Source organism: Antechinus flavipes, chromosome X (assembly GCF_016432865.1).
Source record: "Antechinus flavipes isolate AdamAnt ecotype Samford, QLD, Australia chromosome X, AdamAnt_v2, whole genome shotgun sequence".
NCBI lineage: Eukaryota > Metazoa > Chordata > Mammalia > Dasyuromorphia > Dasyuridae > Antechinus > Antechinus flavipes.
In genome coordinates, this window is record NC_067404.1 from 46,235,995 (window position 1) to 46,253,567 (window position 17,573).

A 17,573-nucleotide genomic window follows, 5' to 3' on the forward strand; every position below is an offset into this window, starting at 1 on the left:
AACTGCTTTCACCAAAGTTACCGATGATCTTCTAATTGCCACATCGAATGGGCTTTTTCCAGTCAGTCCTCATCCTTCTTGACCTCTCTGCCCGGCCTCTTCTTCTGGATACTCCCTTCTCTTTAGGTTTTCACGATAGTGCTTTTTTCCTAGTTCTCCTACCTGTCCGACTTCTCCTCAGTCTCCTTTATTGGCTCTTCAGTTTGTAGGTGTCCCAAAGGTCTGTCCTTGACCCGATTCTCTTCTCCCTCTATACCTCAATACCTTCTCATCCCACGTCTCATCAATTCCCATGGATTCAATTATCATCTCTATGTAAATGATTCAGATCTATTTCTGCAGCCCTAACCTGATCTCCTCCATTGGACTGTGAGCTCCTTGAAAAAGGGACTGTTTTCTATATCAGATTACTTGCTGTCTTTGGGAAGGGGAAGCAATGGAGAAGAAAAAAACTTGGAACACAAAGCCTTACAAAAACGAATGCTGAAAACTATCTTGACATGTATTTGGAAAAGTAAAAAACGATTGAAAAAAAGGGAGTGTTTTTGCCTTTCTTTGTAGCCCTGGTGCTCAGCACAGTGCCTGGCACATAGCCATGTTGACTTTCTAAGCTCTGGGGATAGAGGTACACAGAATGGAATATTCCCTACTTATAATGAGCTTACATTGCTTACCAATTTCTGGGCACAAGTCTGATCTGACTTTGATTCCTTTGCAATCCCAACCCTGTTGACAGACAACTAACTCAGTTCTACCCTGTGTTCGGCACCTTAAAAAACTTAGCCCTATATACACCACTGCTCTTCACACTTCCCTAAACCTCAAGCCTGATTACCACCACCCCCACTCACCTTTTCCTCTCCTATTCAGGTGCTACTGAACACTGACACTGGAAATGCTACAAATTTATGTTGTCTGATCCCCCTACTGGGCCGGCAGGTGGCACTGCAGTGCATGGAGCACTGGGTCTGGAGTAAGTAAAACTGAATTGAATCTGGCTTCACACATGACTAGTGGTATGACTTTGGACAAGTCCCTTAACTCCAATTGCCTCAGATTCCTCATCTTTAAAATAAACTGGAGAAGGAAATGGCAAATCACTTCAGTCTCTTTGTGAAGAAAATCTCAATTGGGATCACAAGCAGTTGAATACAACTGAAATGACACCACAATAATATCAACTAGAATCTGCTAGCCCCCCAGTCTAGTTATTCTTCCCTCACTGATGGAGCCCCACATTGACTTCGCTAAGCCTTTTAACACCACTTCACTCCAGCAAAAGACCTAAACTCCAATTTACTGAATAAAAAGAAAAAAGTACGATCATCTATCACAAGTTCCACCTTCTTCACATGCCTCAAAAGTGGCTCTGCACTGTCCTCCATTCTTCTTCTCCTTTGCTCTCATGGCTCAGGAAGAGGTAGCCTTTCCACTCACCAAATCTAAGGCTTCTACTTCTACAGTTGAGCCTTTCCTCCTCCTCATCCAATACTTGGCCCATTGATAATCTCCTATTTCTCATTTTCAATGTTTCCTTATGAGTTAACGCCTTCCCAATTATCCTCAAACCCGTTCAGGTCTCTCCCCATCCTTAACAAAACCTCTTCAAGCTATCATCCTATGTCTCCCCCACTTTCATAGCCCAAATTCTAGAAACAGTGGCCTGCAGTAGATGTTCACACTGCTTCACTTTTCAGCCCCTTGCCATCTGCCTTCTAACCCTCCCACGTTTACTGGCTTCCCTTCTTCTTCATGTGCTTTCTTTCCCTTTCTGGAGCACCTGACATTACCCTCCACTAAATTTCAGTGTCATTGCTTTCTGTCTGTTCTCCTCTTAAACTTCTGGTCCCTCAAGGCTCTAATCTGAGTTGTCTTCTCAGAAATCCCACTGACTCCTCTCAAACTGATAGCTGCAGTCTTAGTCTTTTCCCTGAAGTCTATTCCTGTCAGCAACTCCCTTGGAAGTCACATTAGTGGTACCTCAAAAGCAACACGTCCAAAATGGAGATGTCATAGTCTCTCCCCGCTTAAAACCATCCCTTCTCTAAAGGTCCCCATTTCTGTTAAGGGCACCACTATTCTTTCAGTCACCAGGTTCACAGCTTTGGCACAGTCCTGGACTTTTTTTTTGGTCCCTCACCCTCTTATCGAATCAGCTGCCAAATCTCATCAGTTCTATCTCTGAAACATCTGTCCCTTCTTTTTATGCTCATAGCCACCCCCTTAATTTGGGGTTCCCATCACTACTGGACCATCACAAGAGCATCCTACTTATTCTCTGTGCCTCACATCCCTCCCCTATCCAGGGCATTCTCCACATAGCTACCAAAATAATTTTCCTACACCAAAGGTTTCAGTATGTTATACCCACCCCTGTGCAGGAAACTGCAATGGCTCACTATTCCCTCTAGGATAAAACATAAAACTCCTGATACTGGCATTCATTCCTCATTCCTTCATAATATGGCTCTAGCCCCCCTTTTCCAGGCTCATTACCTACATATTCTAGCTTTCAATAAAACTAGCCTGCTTGCTTTTTACTAAATTTGGCACTTCGTTTCTTGCCTCTCTAGCTCTGTAGTCTCTTCCCAATGCCTGGCTTGCTCCTTAATTCTTAGATCCCTTAGTTCACTTCTGATAAGACCAAGCTCTCTCTTTATCCTCAAACTATCTGCTTGCTTGGGGCTTCACCTCCCAAAATGGAAGTGCCCTCATAACAGAGACTGGTTTGTAGTTGGGGATCCCTGGCTCACAGCACAGACAGAACACTTAATAATTGTTTGGGTGAGCTGAATTAAGTGACATGCTCAAAGCTTCCCAACAAGCTAAGGCCAAGTTGAGCTCCGCAGCCAGATCTCCTGACTCTTAGGCCTGTTCCTGCCCACAAGACTATCCTGGGAATTTCCAAGTGTGTGCTCCTGCTCTAAGGGAAAGGAGATTAAATATAGTATCTACTATATGCCAGACACTGTACTCAGCACCTTTTTACAAGGAATCACCTTATTGAGAAATCCTCAAGTTACATGTAGGACTTGAAGACAAATTCATTGCCAGTGGGGGGGAAAAAAGAATAAATGTCAAGCTCTCCTAACACTGACTTTTACAGAGAAATTTCAACATCGGTTTCAAAGTCTTTACATCTCTCCACTGCAAACCAATTCCGCTCCCCCCCCCCTTACCGGGCTTGTCTCATTTCCCACAGCACAACAGCCTCCATCATTTGGCCTAGGCAAATGGTCCTCCTGTACTTCCCACCAATCATCACACTCGGCTCTTCCCTCCCACTTTCTCAGCCTGCTAAATCATCATGGAACAGTCCTACCTCCTCCCACAGTCCAACCACACCTCTCCCCCTCCTTTAAATCGAGCCTCAAAGCTGGCCTCTTACAGAAAGCTCTTCCCAATTAGCCCTCCCCATCCTCTGGTCCATCACTTGTCTAATTTCTCTTGTATTTGTCTGACCTGTTAGAATAGAAATTCCTTGAGATGAGAGATGTTATCTAATGCTTAATTCGTACTTCCCAGCATCCATGTGTTAGCTGAAAGCCGGGGGTGGAGCCACAATCCATATGTGCTGAATGACTGGACACACAGCTGTTTTCACAATGATTACACATACTCTTCCCAAGTCCAAGACTCCCAAAACAGGCCCTCCACTCACTTTCCCAGCTTGGAAAGTCACCAGGCCCTTCCCTAATTAGTCACTCTCTTCTCTGCCACCCTAAAGCTGACCTCAGAGAACAGTTATGGAATGCAAATGGGGCCCATTATCTCACCTGGTCCAGCTTCAAGAGCTTCTGAAGTTCGTTTCTGTTAATTAGCATTTTCACTTCATTGGCATCAGGCATGCAGAGTCTGTAGTTCAAATCTCCCAACCAAATGACGACACTGAAGGGAAAGACAGACACAAGAATGAACAGCCAAATTCAGGCAGACTGAGTACACTTCAGCCAAAACATCTCCCTGAAGGCACTAATGGAAGGAGGGGAGGATGCTGATACGACATGATTCATCTAGCATCTTTTGGCCCACAGCTAGAGAGGCTCTGCCTTGCAAATCCCTCCAGAAATAAAAATCCACACCCGTGAAAGACAAATAGCTGCAACATTACAGAGAAAGCAGGGTCCTCCCTGCCACCCCTAACTCCACTCCCATAACTCCCTCTCTCCCATCCAAATCTGATGAAGCAAAAAATCTAGGAGAAGTACAGGAGATTCAGACTCCAAGGAAGAAGCCTAAAATATGAGAGATTCCTTGGACCATTTCAGAGTTTTGCCAGGCCCTCAGGAGAGGGAAAACTAGAAGTTTGCTGTAAGAGCTTTCCCTTTTCCTTCAGCAGAACAAGCAGTGTCAGGGCTGCCCAGGGGTGAGGACGCCTATTCCCAAGGCCCAACTTAGCTCAAGGGCTGTGACTTTCACTGGCACATTCTAGTTGGGTGTCATACTTCTGGCATGGGAGATATTCTGTCACGCTATGTGGACTGAGGAAAGTCCCCAAATGGGCTGCTATGATTGGAGCGCCATGGGGCACCCGAAACTATCTGTACGTGAATGTTAAGGAACCTAAGGACTTTTGGTCATCAATTGTTTGACTCAAGTTCTACCTCCAAGTGGTTATTTAGGATAACCTAATAGGTGGAAGGAACCTCTGAGATCATTTGGTCCTTCATTTAGAGCTGTGATAACTAAGGCCCAGAGATCCCAACTGATTTGCCCAATATCACACAGTATGAAGGAGCTTTTTGCTGATCAAAGTTGTATTTTCAAATGGGCAAAATCTAGAGCAAATCAAAGGACGCTAAATTCTCATCAATGGCTCAGTCTGGATATGAGCAAATATAATCATTATTCTTAGCTACCATTACCGCCTTCTGCATTTCACTACATCTGCATTATTTTTTGGCAAAGAAATCAGGTTTCAGTAACTTATCCAGGGTCACACAGCCCTTAAGTGTCAAGTGTCTATACTGGAATTGAACTCAGGTTCTCCTGGGCTCCAGGGCTTGTGATGTGTCCAATTCACCACCCTCTATTTCATGTGATGCTGATCCTGATAGTCCCAGATCTTTGAGCTCATCTGACAGCTTAGTTGGCTGCTCAATTCACCTCACAGCTCCCAAATTCTCTCAATTACACATCAGTCACACACAACTACTCATTTTCTAATTGTTCCACTGATAATCCACTTTCAATTGACTTCTGTCTATCACTAACCTTCACCTATATATTAAGCCCTCAACTATACTAACGATTCACATTTCCTTCCCCCTACTCCAACAATTAAAAAATCCTCCATATTTAGTTCATAGCCTTTCAAAATGATCAATTTCTAACCATTTTAAATGCCCACCCCCTAAGATTTCACTGTTCCCTGATTCCTGGAACAAAATCCCCCAATGATGCCTGCCAACAGATCCTGAGTTCCCATGGACAACAAACATAAAAAACCCTTGTAACAATCCGAAAATTCTGTAAAAAGTACTAGGTATGGGAACAAGGCCTCTGAGTTCAAATCTTGGCCCTTGTAACTTTAGATTTATAATTCTGTGGCCTCTAAGATCTAAGATTTCCAGATCTAAGCCTATGATACTCGGAGAACACTACTCTTAAGAGAGTTCCTTCTTCTCCTGATCCATTTTGTCAAATGATAAGACCTCATCCTTTATAGCAACCTTTCCAATTGATCCCATCATGCCCCTGGGAAGCTAAAGTACAGCTAGGTACTCACTCATGCTTCATGATGTTCAGATGACCCTGATTTGGGACAAAGAAAGACATTCGGGAACAGATGTCTTTATAATCCTGATTTCGACGTTCAAAGTCTTCCACATGGGCAGCCAGATGGGAATTAACAATGCAAAATGTAGTGTTGTGGAACAAAAATCTCACGGCAACAGCTCCTTTGTTACCCTGGTGAGAAGAACAATGATGGATAATTGTCACAAAAACCAAGAGAACAGTATTTCACATAAACACAACCTGACACAACTTACCATTTTTCCCATGAGTCCTGTTCCCACAGTTTCTGTCACAATATCATGGAGAAATTTACATTGGTCCTTTTTGGCAAATATAAGTAGCATCATCCCAACCAAGCGGACCAACTGAACCTAAGAATGGAAAGGAATATTTAAAAGATTAGCAGAACTATTGATTGTTAAGATTACTTGAAATATATAGAGCACTTTAAAATCTATAAAACACTCTCTTCCCAGCAAGTCTGTAAAGTAAAGAATATATGTCCTGTAGTAAGGAAAAGCCTTTCACTGATGCAGATCAGTCACCCAACTCTAACATCTGGTCTTGGGAATTAGGCAATAGTCACTTGTTTGAGGTCACTTAACTCTATAGTATGTTAGAAGGAAGGCTTATGCCAAGATCATGAGATTTAGAGCTCAGCACTTCATTTATAGATGAGAAGAGCCAGGTCTTTCTGACTTCAAAGTTGGTTCTCTATCTACTTCTATGCTGTGTCTCAAGTATAAGGAAATTCTTCAGAAGTTAACTTGCCCAGAATAACTAATAAAGAGCCATCTAAGTACTTGAGACGAGCAAATACAATCATCATTCTTACTAAGACTTGAGAATTACAACACCATACGGCCTATTTCCAATATCTATAAAATTTTGAAGTAAATTTTATCAAGAAACTGATTCCTAAACCTGAAAAACATTGGGTTCTGGGATGACCAGCTGTAAATGATTTTGCTATTGTAAAGAGTACAATTATCCTTGACTACTCTGAAGGACTTATGAAAAATTTCATCCATAACCAGAGAAGGATCGATTGTATCTGAATACAGATTGAAGCATTCTCTCTTTTTCTTTTAACTTAATTTTTCTTCAGTTTTTATTTTCAGTAGGGTAAGAGAGCTATATTTTCTTTCATAACTTGACTTTTATGGAAATGTTTTGCACAACTTCACATGTGGTTACTTAATTGTGGGTGAGGATAAGGGAGAGAACTTAGAACTCAAAAACTTTAAAAACAAATGTTAAAAAAATGTTTTGAATATTAACTGGGAAAAGATATTAAATAAATAAAATTTTGAAGAATCCACTGAGGAGTGATTCAATTCCAATAGACTTGTGATGGAAAGAGCCATCTACATCGAGAGAGAGAACTATAGAGATTGAATGTGGATCAAAGCAGAGCAGTTTCACTTTTTTGTTATTTTTTCCCCCCACCTTTTGATCTCATTTTTCTGTGTAGCATGGCAAATATGGTAATATGTTTAGAAGAATTGAACATGTTTAACCCATACTGAATTGCTTGCTGTTTATGGGAAGGAGAAAAAATTTGGAACACAAGATTTTACAAAAATTGAAAACTATGTTTGCTTGTGTTTGGAAATCCAAATAAAAAGCTATTAAGAATTTTTTAAAAGAGTCCACTAGAAAATGAGAATGTAAACACCTGGAGTAAACAAAATATTTCTTTCTCAAGTGCCCCATGGCTTCTGAAAGTTACATCAAAGAACTGCGAGCTTGGGCAAGGCCTGCACCAAGGTAGAGAGCTGTCAAGCACAGGAGGTTCGTTACTGTCAACCTCCTGAAGACAAGCATTTGGGTTAATTTGGTTTTTTGTTTGTTTGTTTTTGTTTTTTTGGGTTTTTTGAGGGGAAAGATAGCAGCTCATGAAATGCATCTAATACAGAGCGGGATCCAGCCTCACAGATGAAAGAACAAAGAGTAAAGAGTTAGAGTGAAATTCAGCTAAAGCAAGAGAATACTGAAAAAAGCCTGATCTTCTCTTGGCCAAAACTCTTTTTTTTTTTTTTTTTTACTGTACCATTTTTAGTTCCTTTCTTTTTAAATGTATTTATTTAAAATTTAAATGCAAAGTAACAAAAACCAAAATAGAAAAAAAAGAAAAAAATTGTCCTGTGCCCAGCAGAACATCAGAATATTTGAAATATACGACAATAAACTTCCACTTCAAGAAAGCGTACATAATAGAAGAGATTATATTCATGACTGTCCATCTTTTCTTTGCTTCCTTGTAGGTTTCCTTTTGTTCTCTAATCTGTATTTTTACTTTATTCTTTTTTTCCCCTTTCCTCCTTCCCAAAGGAAGCTACAGTTAAATATGGATATACTTATGTACATATACACACATACACGTTAAACACCCACACCCACACATACACATGTACATATGTGTATATCTAAAATAATATTCATATGGTGGACATATAATGTAGATTTCTCGACTGAAATCTTTTTAAAGTCTGAGTTGGTCGAGATTGGTGATAACTACCCTTTTTTTCTAATAAATTCTACTCCTGATCATTGTTATTTTTGTATATATCTCTCATTTCTTATCCCTGTTAAAACTCTTCCATTTTAATTGTACTCTTTAACTTGCCTTGCTATTATTTAACTTCCCCGCAACCACGTATCCCTCCCTTATCTTCTCCCCCAACTGTGTCCCTCCCTCTTTATCCCTTATCCATTAATCTACACACCTTATCCCACTGCTATAGCTCTACCTACCTTCCAATAACCCACCTTATCCATTATTCCATTCCCATTAATCTTATACACCCTTGTTCCACTGCCATAAATCTATACATCCTTCTATAACCGTCACATCTTATCCTACTCCCTCTCCCCTTATTTCTTTATAGATTTTGGTGTATATATGTATGGTTCCCACTTTAACCCATTCCCCATGTAAGTAGTTTTCAGAACTATGAGCCCTCCTACCCTTCTCTAAATGCCTGTTGCATTTTCAGATTTTCCCCCAAAACCCTTCCATCTGTGAAATGGCCCAATCCTTTTAATTTTTATTATCTTGTTTTATTTCTTAAAAATAAATGTTACTGCTCTGTTTATTACTTATTTAAATTTAATCCACTAATTTATTGTTTACTAAATTCATTACTGAATTATTTTATTGTTTTTACACTGCCCAAATTTCTTCCAGCATTCCTCCCTCCCCTCTTTGCAGAGCCATGCTATATAACAAAGCTTATTACTTTAATCATTTAATGACAGATACAGGACTACAGATGTGGCTGAAATACAGAGAGCCTGGGGACATGTCAGAAAGAAGGAAAACATAGGAAAATGAAGTAAACCAAAACCTCCAAGTGACTGATGCCCAATGGGAGCCTTCAAAAGAAATAGAAAAATTTCTACAGATAGGCTAGCCTCTCTCAGAAGCAAGGTGAAAGACTGGTGAGTAAAGTTACTGCTTTACTTAGCAAGCGACCTTTGTCCTACAAGTTTTCTAAAGTTCAACAAGCTACTCCACTTTGCCAAAGCCTATCACTCACTACTCCTTTTGAGAACATAGGAAGAGTTGAAAAGGCCATCTAGTTCTTAAACTTCCCACTCATGCCCCCTTTTTAACAAGAAATTTTTACATAACCACAGGTATATAAAATAGATACACAACTCCCACTTTCATTTATGAGACCCCATGTGTGATTTGTGATTAAGGATAAACTGATAATAAGTAGCAAAGCTGGGGCATGAACCTTGTATTTCTGAACCCTAATGCAATGCTCTCCCCGCCCCCCAATACCTCATTGGTTTATAGGATTTTAGCACCAGAAGGCACCTTAGCAACCACTCTACCTTAGTTAGACTTAATATAGAATACAGTATTCAGCTCTGGGGACTACATTTTAGGATGCACACAGATAAACTAGAGAGCACCCAGAAAAGGATAACTAAGGTGCCAGAGGGCTGGCTTTGAGCTCAAGCCCCATGAAACCTGGTTGAAAGAGATGAGGACAATTAAGTTTGGAAAAGCAAGTCAAGTTGTGAGGGTGGGAAGGAGGGAAGGTCCATGAAAGCCATTTTCAAGTATTTAAATTGCTGTCATGTGAAAGTGGATTAGAATTATTCTGATTGGTTCCAAAGTGCAAAAGGAAGCGCTATGGACAAAAGTTTTGGAGAGATACTTTTTTTGTTCAATATCAAAGATAAAAATTCCTGAAAATCCTAGCTGATCCAAAGTGGAGTGTGAACTTCTGGCCAGATGACTGGGTCAGCAGTTCTATCAAAGTCCTAAGACACTTCATTACCTCAAGAAAAGCAAGAAAGCTCCCAAAATATAATCGCCATGACAAAAAAAGGGGACAGCACTGAGGAAATCCTCACAAAGAACATTTGATGGGAAACTAACAGAGAATTGAGAAATGAGTCAACAAAAAAGAGGTCCTAATGCAGTGAGGAAATACTAGGAGATAAAAGAAAAAGAACAGAAACCTACACATGAAAAGAATAATTCTGTAATATAGACTAAAGCTCTTAGCAGAAGGCTTTTAAACCTTTTTTGAGTCCTAGGGCCCCCTTCTCAGAAAAAGTTTTTTAAAAGCATAAAATAAAATACATAGGACTACAAAGGAAACTGAGTATATTGAAATATAGTGATCAAAATACTTTAAAGAAAACCTAAATTCAATTCCAAACTTGCCGTTTTACAACTGCAAATCTCTCTAGAGTAGTACTTAATTTAAAATTTAAAAAAATGGAAACACATTTTAAAAGAGAAATGAAGAGAAAATTCTAATTGATAGAAAAAATATTTTTCAAGATAGAACTATAAAAGATAAAAGTAGAATGGGCTGCCTTAGAAGGTAGTGAGTTCTTCTTCACTAGCAGTAATTCTTGTTCAGGTTCAGAGACCTGATAGCCTCTGTAGGGCAGCCTTGGATTTGGAGGGTCTTGGACCTGATGGCCTCTGTAGAAGGGCCCTTCCAACTTAGGGATTCTGTGAGTAAAATATCCAAGTCTGACCACATTATCTAAGAATGATTTTAGTCTTGGAGCATTTTTTTACCCAGGTATTCGATGGACTGAATCAGTCTGGCATTATTCCAGGCTGGAACAAATTCAGTTTCAGCTATCCTATTACAGCAAGTTATGGATGCTTATAAATCCCATGCTAAAGATGAAAATTCAAATAAAGACTTACTTTCTTATATTTGGCTTTGTAGTGTAAGGCTCTGTCCACAGAAGTCAGCCACTCCTGCTCCTTGGTAGACTCAAAGTAAAAGAAAGCTTCAGTGCTTAAATCCAGTTCTTGAAATCTAATAAGAAGGAGATAAAGAGATTAATATATACTGCTTTGGCTATTTCTAGCTCACTCTTTCAAGTCTAGAAATATAAGATGAAAAAAGGGAAGAGAATAACAATTAGAACTTTCCTACAACTGTGCTAGTCACCCCAGTGTCCAGTGATGACATGGAACTTTCTTTTCTGAAAATTCTGTAATATTATATTTATAGAAACCATATAAAAATATTCACTGAATGTTGAATCCAAAAAGGGAGGAAGAGAGTTTGGTTGTGAGATCTAAGAAAGTCATTGCTACAAAATTATCTCCAACTTTGGTTCTTAAAGATTTGGGAAAAAAAGAAATCTATATAAAATATTCATGGAAACTTCATTTTAATAGCAAAAACTTATAAATAACATGAGCCAATGATTGGTGAATGGCTGAATAAACGGTGGTGTACTGATAAAGCAGAATGGTATTACTGTGTCGATTACAAATAATACAAAGAAATATGAAAAATCTTCCATGAAGACATAAAGAAGGCAGAATCAGACCATTTACAAGTATCAATTACATAAAAAGCAGCAATGAAACCCACAGCGAGGGAAAAAGAAAACAGAAGGGTTCACAGAAGCAAGGCATTCTTCTTATTGTCATAATAATCATACATAAAATATAACTCATTTGGATGACTGGTTTTGTTTTATAGTCATTTCTAAAATTTGATTTGCCAATGGTTACTAAGTTTAAAATTTGAAAATCTATCCTGAAAATGTGATTTTCTATGGAACTGTCTAAGATGTTTCCTTATGTTGTATATACTACCAGTCTGTAGTCATATAGACTACATGTCATGTGTAGTCATAAGTCAATTCATACTGCTGGTTTTCATAGAATTAAAAAGATTTTTCCAAAGAAAGGAAACCAAGGAGATTAGCAGATTGGCCTCAAGCAAATAGGCAAAAAAAATAACAGAATTCCTTACCCAAGGCAGTAAATATCTGGAGGATCAGTATCACAGTTCAGCCACGGTTCCAAAGCACTGTCTGGTGACTGACCATTCACATTCCATGTTCCAATAAAGAATCTGGCACATACCAATGACCAAAACAAATTATTTAATAAACACACACACACATACACAAATCCAAATACAAACCACTATAAAGTATTTCTTTATATTATCCATATTGGAGGTTGTGGCAATCAGGAGAAAAATAAGCTATTGGAAATAGGATCTGGCCAGACATGCAAGCAAACACCCTTGTTCCAACACCCATAAATACACTAGACTTACTTTCCTTAGGAACCACATATCACCTAAATTGATTTTCTTAGGAAAATCTACCAAAATGAGCATTGTAATAGCTCACATTTTTTCTAGCACTTTAAAAGTGCTAATAGTACAAAACACTCACCTCACAACATACCACAAGAATAATTATTCCCATTTTACAGAAGAAACTGAGGTTCAGCAAAGGGAAAAATCTTGCTCACAAGTCATGAAGCTAACCGAATACACCAATTAATTAATTAATTATCACCCCCAACTCTTACATCCAAAGTAACTAGGCAGCTATTTGATGGGAATAACCTAGAGACAACAAAGTTCTTTTCATTCATACTCAGACTCTAGGACTTTTAATGGGAGGCCAAGAGAGGTGGGAAGATAGAACTTTATTGGAAGCTTAAGTCAAGTCTGCCAATTTTGTTTCCATAGATTACCATGGGACTGTACAGACCTGTGATTTCATCAATGTGGGGAAGGTTCCAGTAGACAAACTCTCTCCATCACAAAACTTAGTGACTCATTCATGGTTTCTCATCTTAGAGAGTAGCTTTGAGGCCCTTTGAAGTTAAGTGACTTATTCAAGGTCACACAACTATAGTATGTATCGGAGAGAGGAATGGGAATCAAGGCCTTCCTGACTTTCAGGAGAGGTCTCTAGCTACTACTCCATGCTGTCTCCTTACTACACAGAATAACACCAAGGGGGGAATCAGTAGGGGGAAATCTATAATTATGTAAATTGTTTACATACAGATAGAAAGGTCACAAGGTATGACTTAGTACAGTGGTGACAGCTTCACTAGAATGCATGGAATATGAAAGGAAAAGTCTGGAATCCCAGACTATATTGTTCAAGAAAGACTGAAAGGAAGATGGCACCACAAGTCAACCTAACAAATGTTTACTTGGTATATGACTGTGTTCAAAGTGGTCTTCCAGATGCTGAGGGGAAGATACAAGGTTTAGACAAAATGCTGTTTCCCTATCCTCAAGGAGTTTACAATCTAGTAAGAGAATAAGACACAGAATCATAAAAATAATGATGATGATGACAACTATCAGCATTTACATAGCTCTTACTTTGTGACAAGGCATCATGCTAAGTTCTTTACAATGGTATCACACAGTAAAGTGAATTAAAGTTTCAAAATGAATCCATTACCAGTTTTGGTAAAGGTTGGAAATTATAAGTCTTTTTGTAGGAGGAAGGAGTCAAATTTGAATTTCAAAGGATGATTAGAGAAGAGAATACATCCCAGACAATGGGAAGAGTATGAATAAGGACACAGCAGGGTTAGATGTAGAAATTTGACCTTTTCTCCCATGCATCTCAAATCATTTGTACTCTGAGTTTGTACATTGTAATTATTTGTACACAAATTCTATCCCCATCTCTCTCCCCGCCCATGAGCTTTATGAGGGTAGAAACTGTGCCTTCTTTTCTCTGACCAAGTAGTCAAAAGCTTTTTAAAAGCAATAAAAATAAGGAGCCCATTCCCATAAAGTTGAATTCTTCAGCGTGCATTTAAGGTCATGCAAGCACTCTATTCCTTGCCAAGTAACGCTACCCTACACTAAGGTACTATATGTACAAAATAGCGTAGAGCACTAAGTTAATTGTCCAAGGAGACAGTAAGCAAACTTTTGGCAGCTCTGAATCAGAATCATCACCAGATGATGGGGAGAGGGGAAAGGTCTTTAATATTTAATTACCCAAATGCCTGCTTCAAAAATAATTTCACAAGTAAACAAAGGAAATATTGGATTAGCAATTTTAGTTTAGATTATTTTAAATTTTTTCTTATTAACCTAAAAGAGCTTGTCGTGGCTTTAAAGGCAGACAATATTCTCAGAAGTGACCACAAAAAGAAATAAAATCCTTTGTTTCAGCCATTAGAATTTAGCAATAAATTGGTAATTAGAAATTCTAAAGGAGGTTGTAGAATCTCTCCAGATGGTCGAAGAGACCACAGTTACCTGTCTTGGACCTTAACCAAGAAGCAAGGGAGAGAATCAAATGCCCCTTACCATTCTCTGAATTATGCAGGAAGGGTTAAAGGTGGCAAACTCACACTCCTTCCATATATGAAACATCTATTTTTCTTTCTTTTGGGTAGTGAGGAAAGGGAAAGAATGCTAACCTGAAAGGCTGAATATTCACATATTCTTTTTCTCGCTTAGCCAGAATGTGTCTGATGAGCCCCTCTCGCTGTCCAGTCTGAGGGGTGGGCACAAACAGCTTCCGCATGGTGTTAGTCACTTTTGGCTGATCTTTGCCTACAGCTTCCTTTTCACGTAAAAACCTGGCAAGGGAATAAAAGAAATCAGAAACACAAGTCTTTCGGGTTGAAGTCTCTCATATAGGACTTAGGTACTTCTCAAAGAGAACTTACGATTTGCTTATGTGGCTGGGAGGTGGTGGGGGCTCCCGGCGGGTCCTCATCTGCCTGTTGTGTATATTTCTTTTCTTCTCCAAACTCATTTCAGTGAAGTTATCTTCAAATCCAAGCACTCCTGAAAATGCAAGGAAGATGAGAATTAGCAAGGTTTTTGCCCACCTCCCCTAAAAAAGTTAAAATCTAAAGAGGTAACTTCCAGGTAAGGTAGGAGAGGACTAGAAATTTGAGCACTTTCAGACTGAAATAAGATACCAAGGAGGGTGGAGAAAAAACATTACCTTGGAAGTCTGGAGGAGGGAGCAGTAAGTCTATTAATCAGGAAGAGTTGACATAGTAAGTAGAAGTAGAGACACATTAATTTGGAGTCTGAAGAGATACCATATACTATAAGGAGGATTACAAGGAACCTTGGGGAAGCTAAAGCAGACTAGGGGAAAATGGGCCCCTAGACAAAGCACTCCCACACTGTCATTTATTCACGTCACCTCATCTGCCCAGATAAAAATCTCATGACTACAAATGATCAGAGCAGTCATGGAAAGAGTTATTTCTTCCATACCTGCAACATCGGATTCACTGGCAGTTTTTTCTGAAGTTTCTAATTTCTGGTACCAGCTGGTGGATTCCTTGATTTCAGAAACTGCACTAGGTTTATAAGCTAGATAGAAAGAGAGAGAAGCATAAAAAACTGGCCACCCAATATCAAGTAGAATTTACAAAGACAAAAAGCTATTTTTGTTCAGGGCTCTCAACAGCTAGAAACTTATCACTTTCCCCTGAAGCCTATTATGATGGCCCTGGAGTCAACTCAGGGAATCCAAATTAGTTATAAAGTAGGTCTATGATAAGCAGTGACAGTTTTGCCTCCCAAGGTAGTTCTAGATTTGAATGTTCATATCTAAACCTATCCTCCCAAGTTCATCTAGAAAACATGGGAGCCTCTAGACTAAAGTGCTAATGATCTAGGTAAATTCTACTCTGTGTCAATATGTAAGAATTCTACTCAAGGCAGAGTTAAAATAAAAAAAAATAAAAAAAATAAAACAAACCACCAAGTATCAAGTTACCATCTTGAGCAGCAAGGATGTCTGTGAGAAAAGTTAGGCACCGATCCTCATCAGGGATTTCAAAGAAACGCTCTGAAGTACCCCAATCACCCTGGACTCGGATTTTGCAGGGAGCTGGAAAGAGGCAAACAGAAGGCTAGGAAATAGGACTGATTGATCAGGAGCTTAACTCTTAACTTTTTGACAAATGGGAGAATGTGGACCACAAAAAAATACAGAACACTAATAAAATCATATTAATAGCTGACATCCACAGAATACCTCAAAGTATGAAAATATCCCTTTATGTATGCTTATTTGATCCTCCCAATAATCCTGGGAGGTAGGTATTTCCAGGCATCTAAACTGAGTTTTTCTTGATTATAAAGGCAATATTCTTTCCACAACATTACACTTCCTCAAGCTTTTCTACAGATTAAGAAATAGAAAGGGAAAAGGTTGGCTCAGAAATTCTGAGGACCAGAATTTGGATTGAAAGGAGCCTGGTTATGCTGATGCACAAGGTAAATTGATGTTTTAAAGAACCAACTTCCACAAAAACCATTCCAAGATGTTGATAGGAATAGTCCAGAATAGAACTGAGTGTTCCCAAAGGCTGATGGATCAGAAAAATGGGTAAGCTAATATAATAATGCCCACTGTACCCCCATGCTATAGCAATCTACTTCCAAGAAAGTCAAAAGTCAACCCATGATGTTGGATGTTGCAGGTGGGGATGGGGTAGAGGGAAGAGATATCTGTTTCCAGTGAAGATATGTCCAGTACTATCAACTGGCCTAGATTCTTAGCTGTAGGACCCCATCATTATTCACTAATTACAGCTTCAAACCAGAGGACAAAAGGCCAGCAACATGATTTATTAACTTAACAGCCACCTTAAAGTATACAGGACTCTCTTAGGGCTTTAAGAAACCAGACTATTCTACCAAATCCTCTTCCAAATGGAAAATCACTAATAAGTAATCATAACCACTATTCATGATGGCTATTAAAATTTTACCTTCCAAATATAATATAAAAGCAATATCCTTTAGTCATTTAATAAAAATGAAAATAAATGTAGCCAAGCAGAAGAGCTATCTTGGGCCTTTTCTTTATATGTAACAAAGCATTCCAACTAGTAAAATACTTGGCAGAAATGACAGGCACGGAATGAACTTCCTTGTCCTGTTAGGGCAGTGACCCATTTATGAACCTCTGGCTAGTTTCTTTTCCCACGTGCTCATAATCTGTGAGCTTTAGTTAAGAAAAAGAAAGAAAAAGAGGTTTACTACATGGCAAGCACACACTGGGAGCACTCAAAATTATTTTGAAGGAATCAGAAGAAGAAAGCTTGAGCAAGAAGACTAAAACTAAAAGGAGGGCACCCAGGGGAAAGGCACTGAGTGATACATAGGCTGCCTCAAATTCTTTCTGGGAGCAGGCAGGACATAAATAATAAATAAATAACAAGGGCACAGAATAGAGTAAAATGCAGGATAGAGAGAAAAGAGATGGGGGTTGGGAATGGGAGCAAGGGCTTGAGGAGAGATCTGGCAATCAGATGCAGCCTGGAGGCAAAGAAAGAAACACCTTTGGGGCTCAACTAAGTCCATCATCACTTCTTTTCTAGAGAATCTTTATGAAAAAATGCCAACATGCATAAGACTGTGTGATAAGTAAGAGATTTTAAATAATACTCCCAACCCCTGAAAGATATTTTGACAAAATTGATTGAACACTTCTAAGATTAAAGTCCCAGACTGATTCAGAGAGCGCCATATATCCCACCAGACAACACCATCTGGACAGAGGACTCCAGC

At 39.1% G+C, this 17,573-nt stretch overlaps 1 protein-coding gene across 2 annotated transcripts in view; it reads right to left on the bottom strand.

Annotated features, from left to right (window-relative positions):
• Positions 1–17,573, bottom strand: part of OCRL (OCRL inositol polyphosphate-5-phosphatase) — a 56,225-nt gene that overhangs the window by 22,880 nt on the left and 15,772 nt on the right. For both annotated transcript variants that reach the window (XM_051968010.1, XM_051968011.1), the window contains exons 4-12: positions 15,772–15,885; positions 15,264–15,362; positions 14,699–14,819; positions 14,447–14,608; positions 12,000–12,101; positions 10,931–11,045; positions 5,994–6,110; positions 5,729–5,910; positions 3,777–3,888 (exon numbers count right to left, since the gene is read on the bottom strand). In XM_051968010.1, the coding sequence (XP_051823970.1) occupies positions 3,777–3,888; positions 5,729–5,910; positions 5,994–6,110; positions 10,931–11,045; positions 12,000–12,101; positions 14,447–14,608; positions 14,699–14,787 (879 nt within the window). In that variant the 5' untranslated portion in view covers positions 14,788–14,819; positions 15,264–15,362; positions 15,772–15,885. The remainder of the gene's footprint in view (positions 1–3,776; positions 3,889–5,728; positions 5,911–5,993; positions 6,111–10,930; positions 11,046–11,999; positions 12,102–14,446; positions 14,609–14,698; positions 14,820–15,263; positions 15,363–15,771; positions 15,886–17,573) is intronic.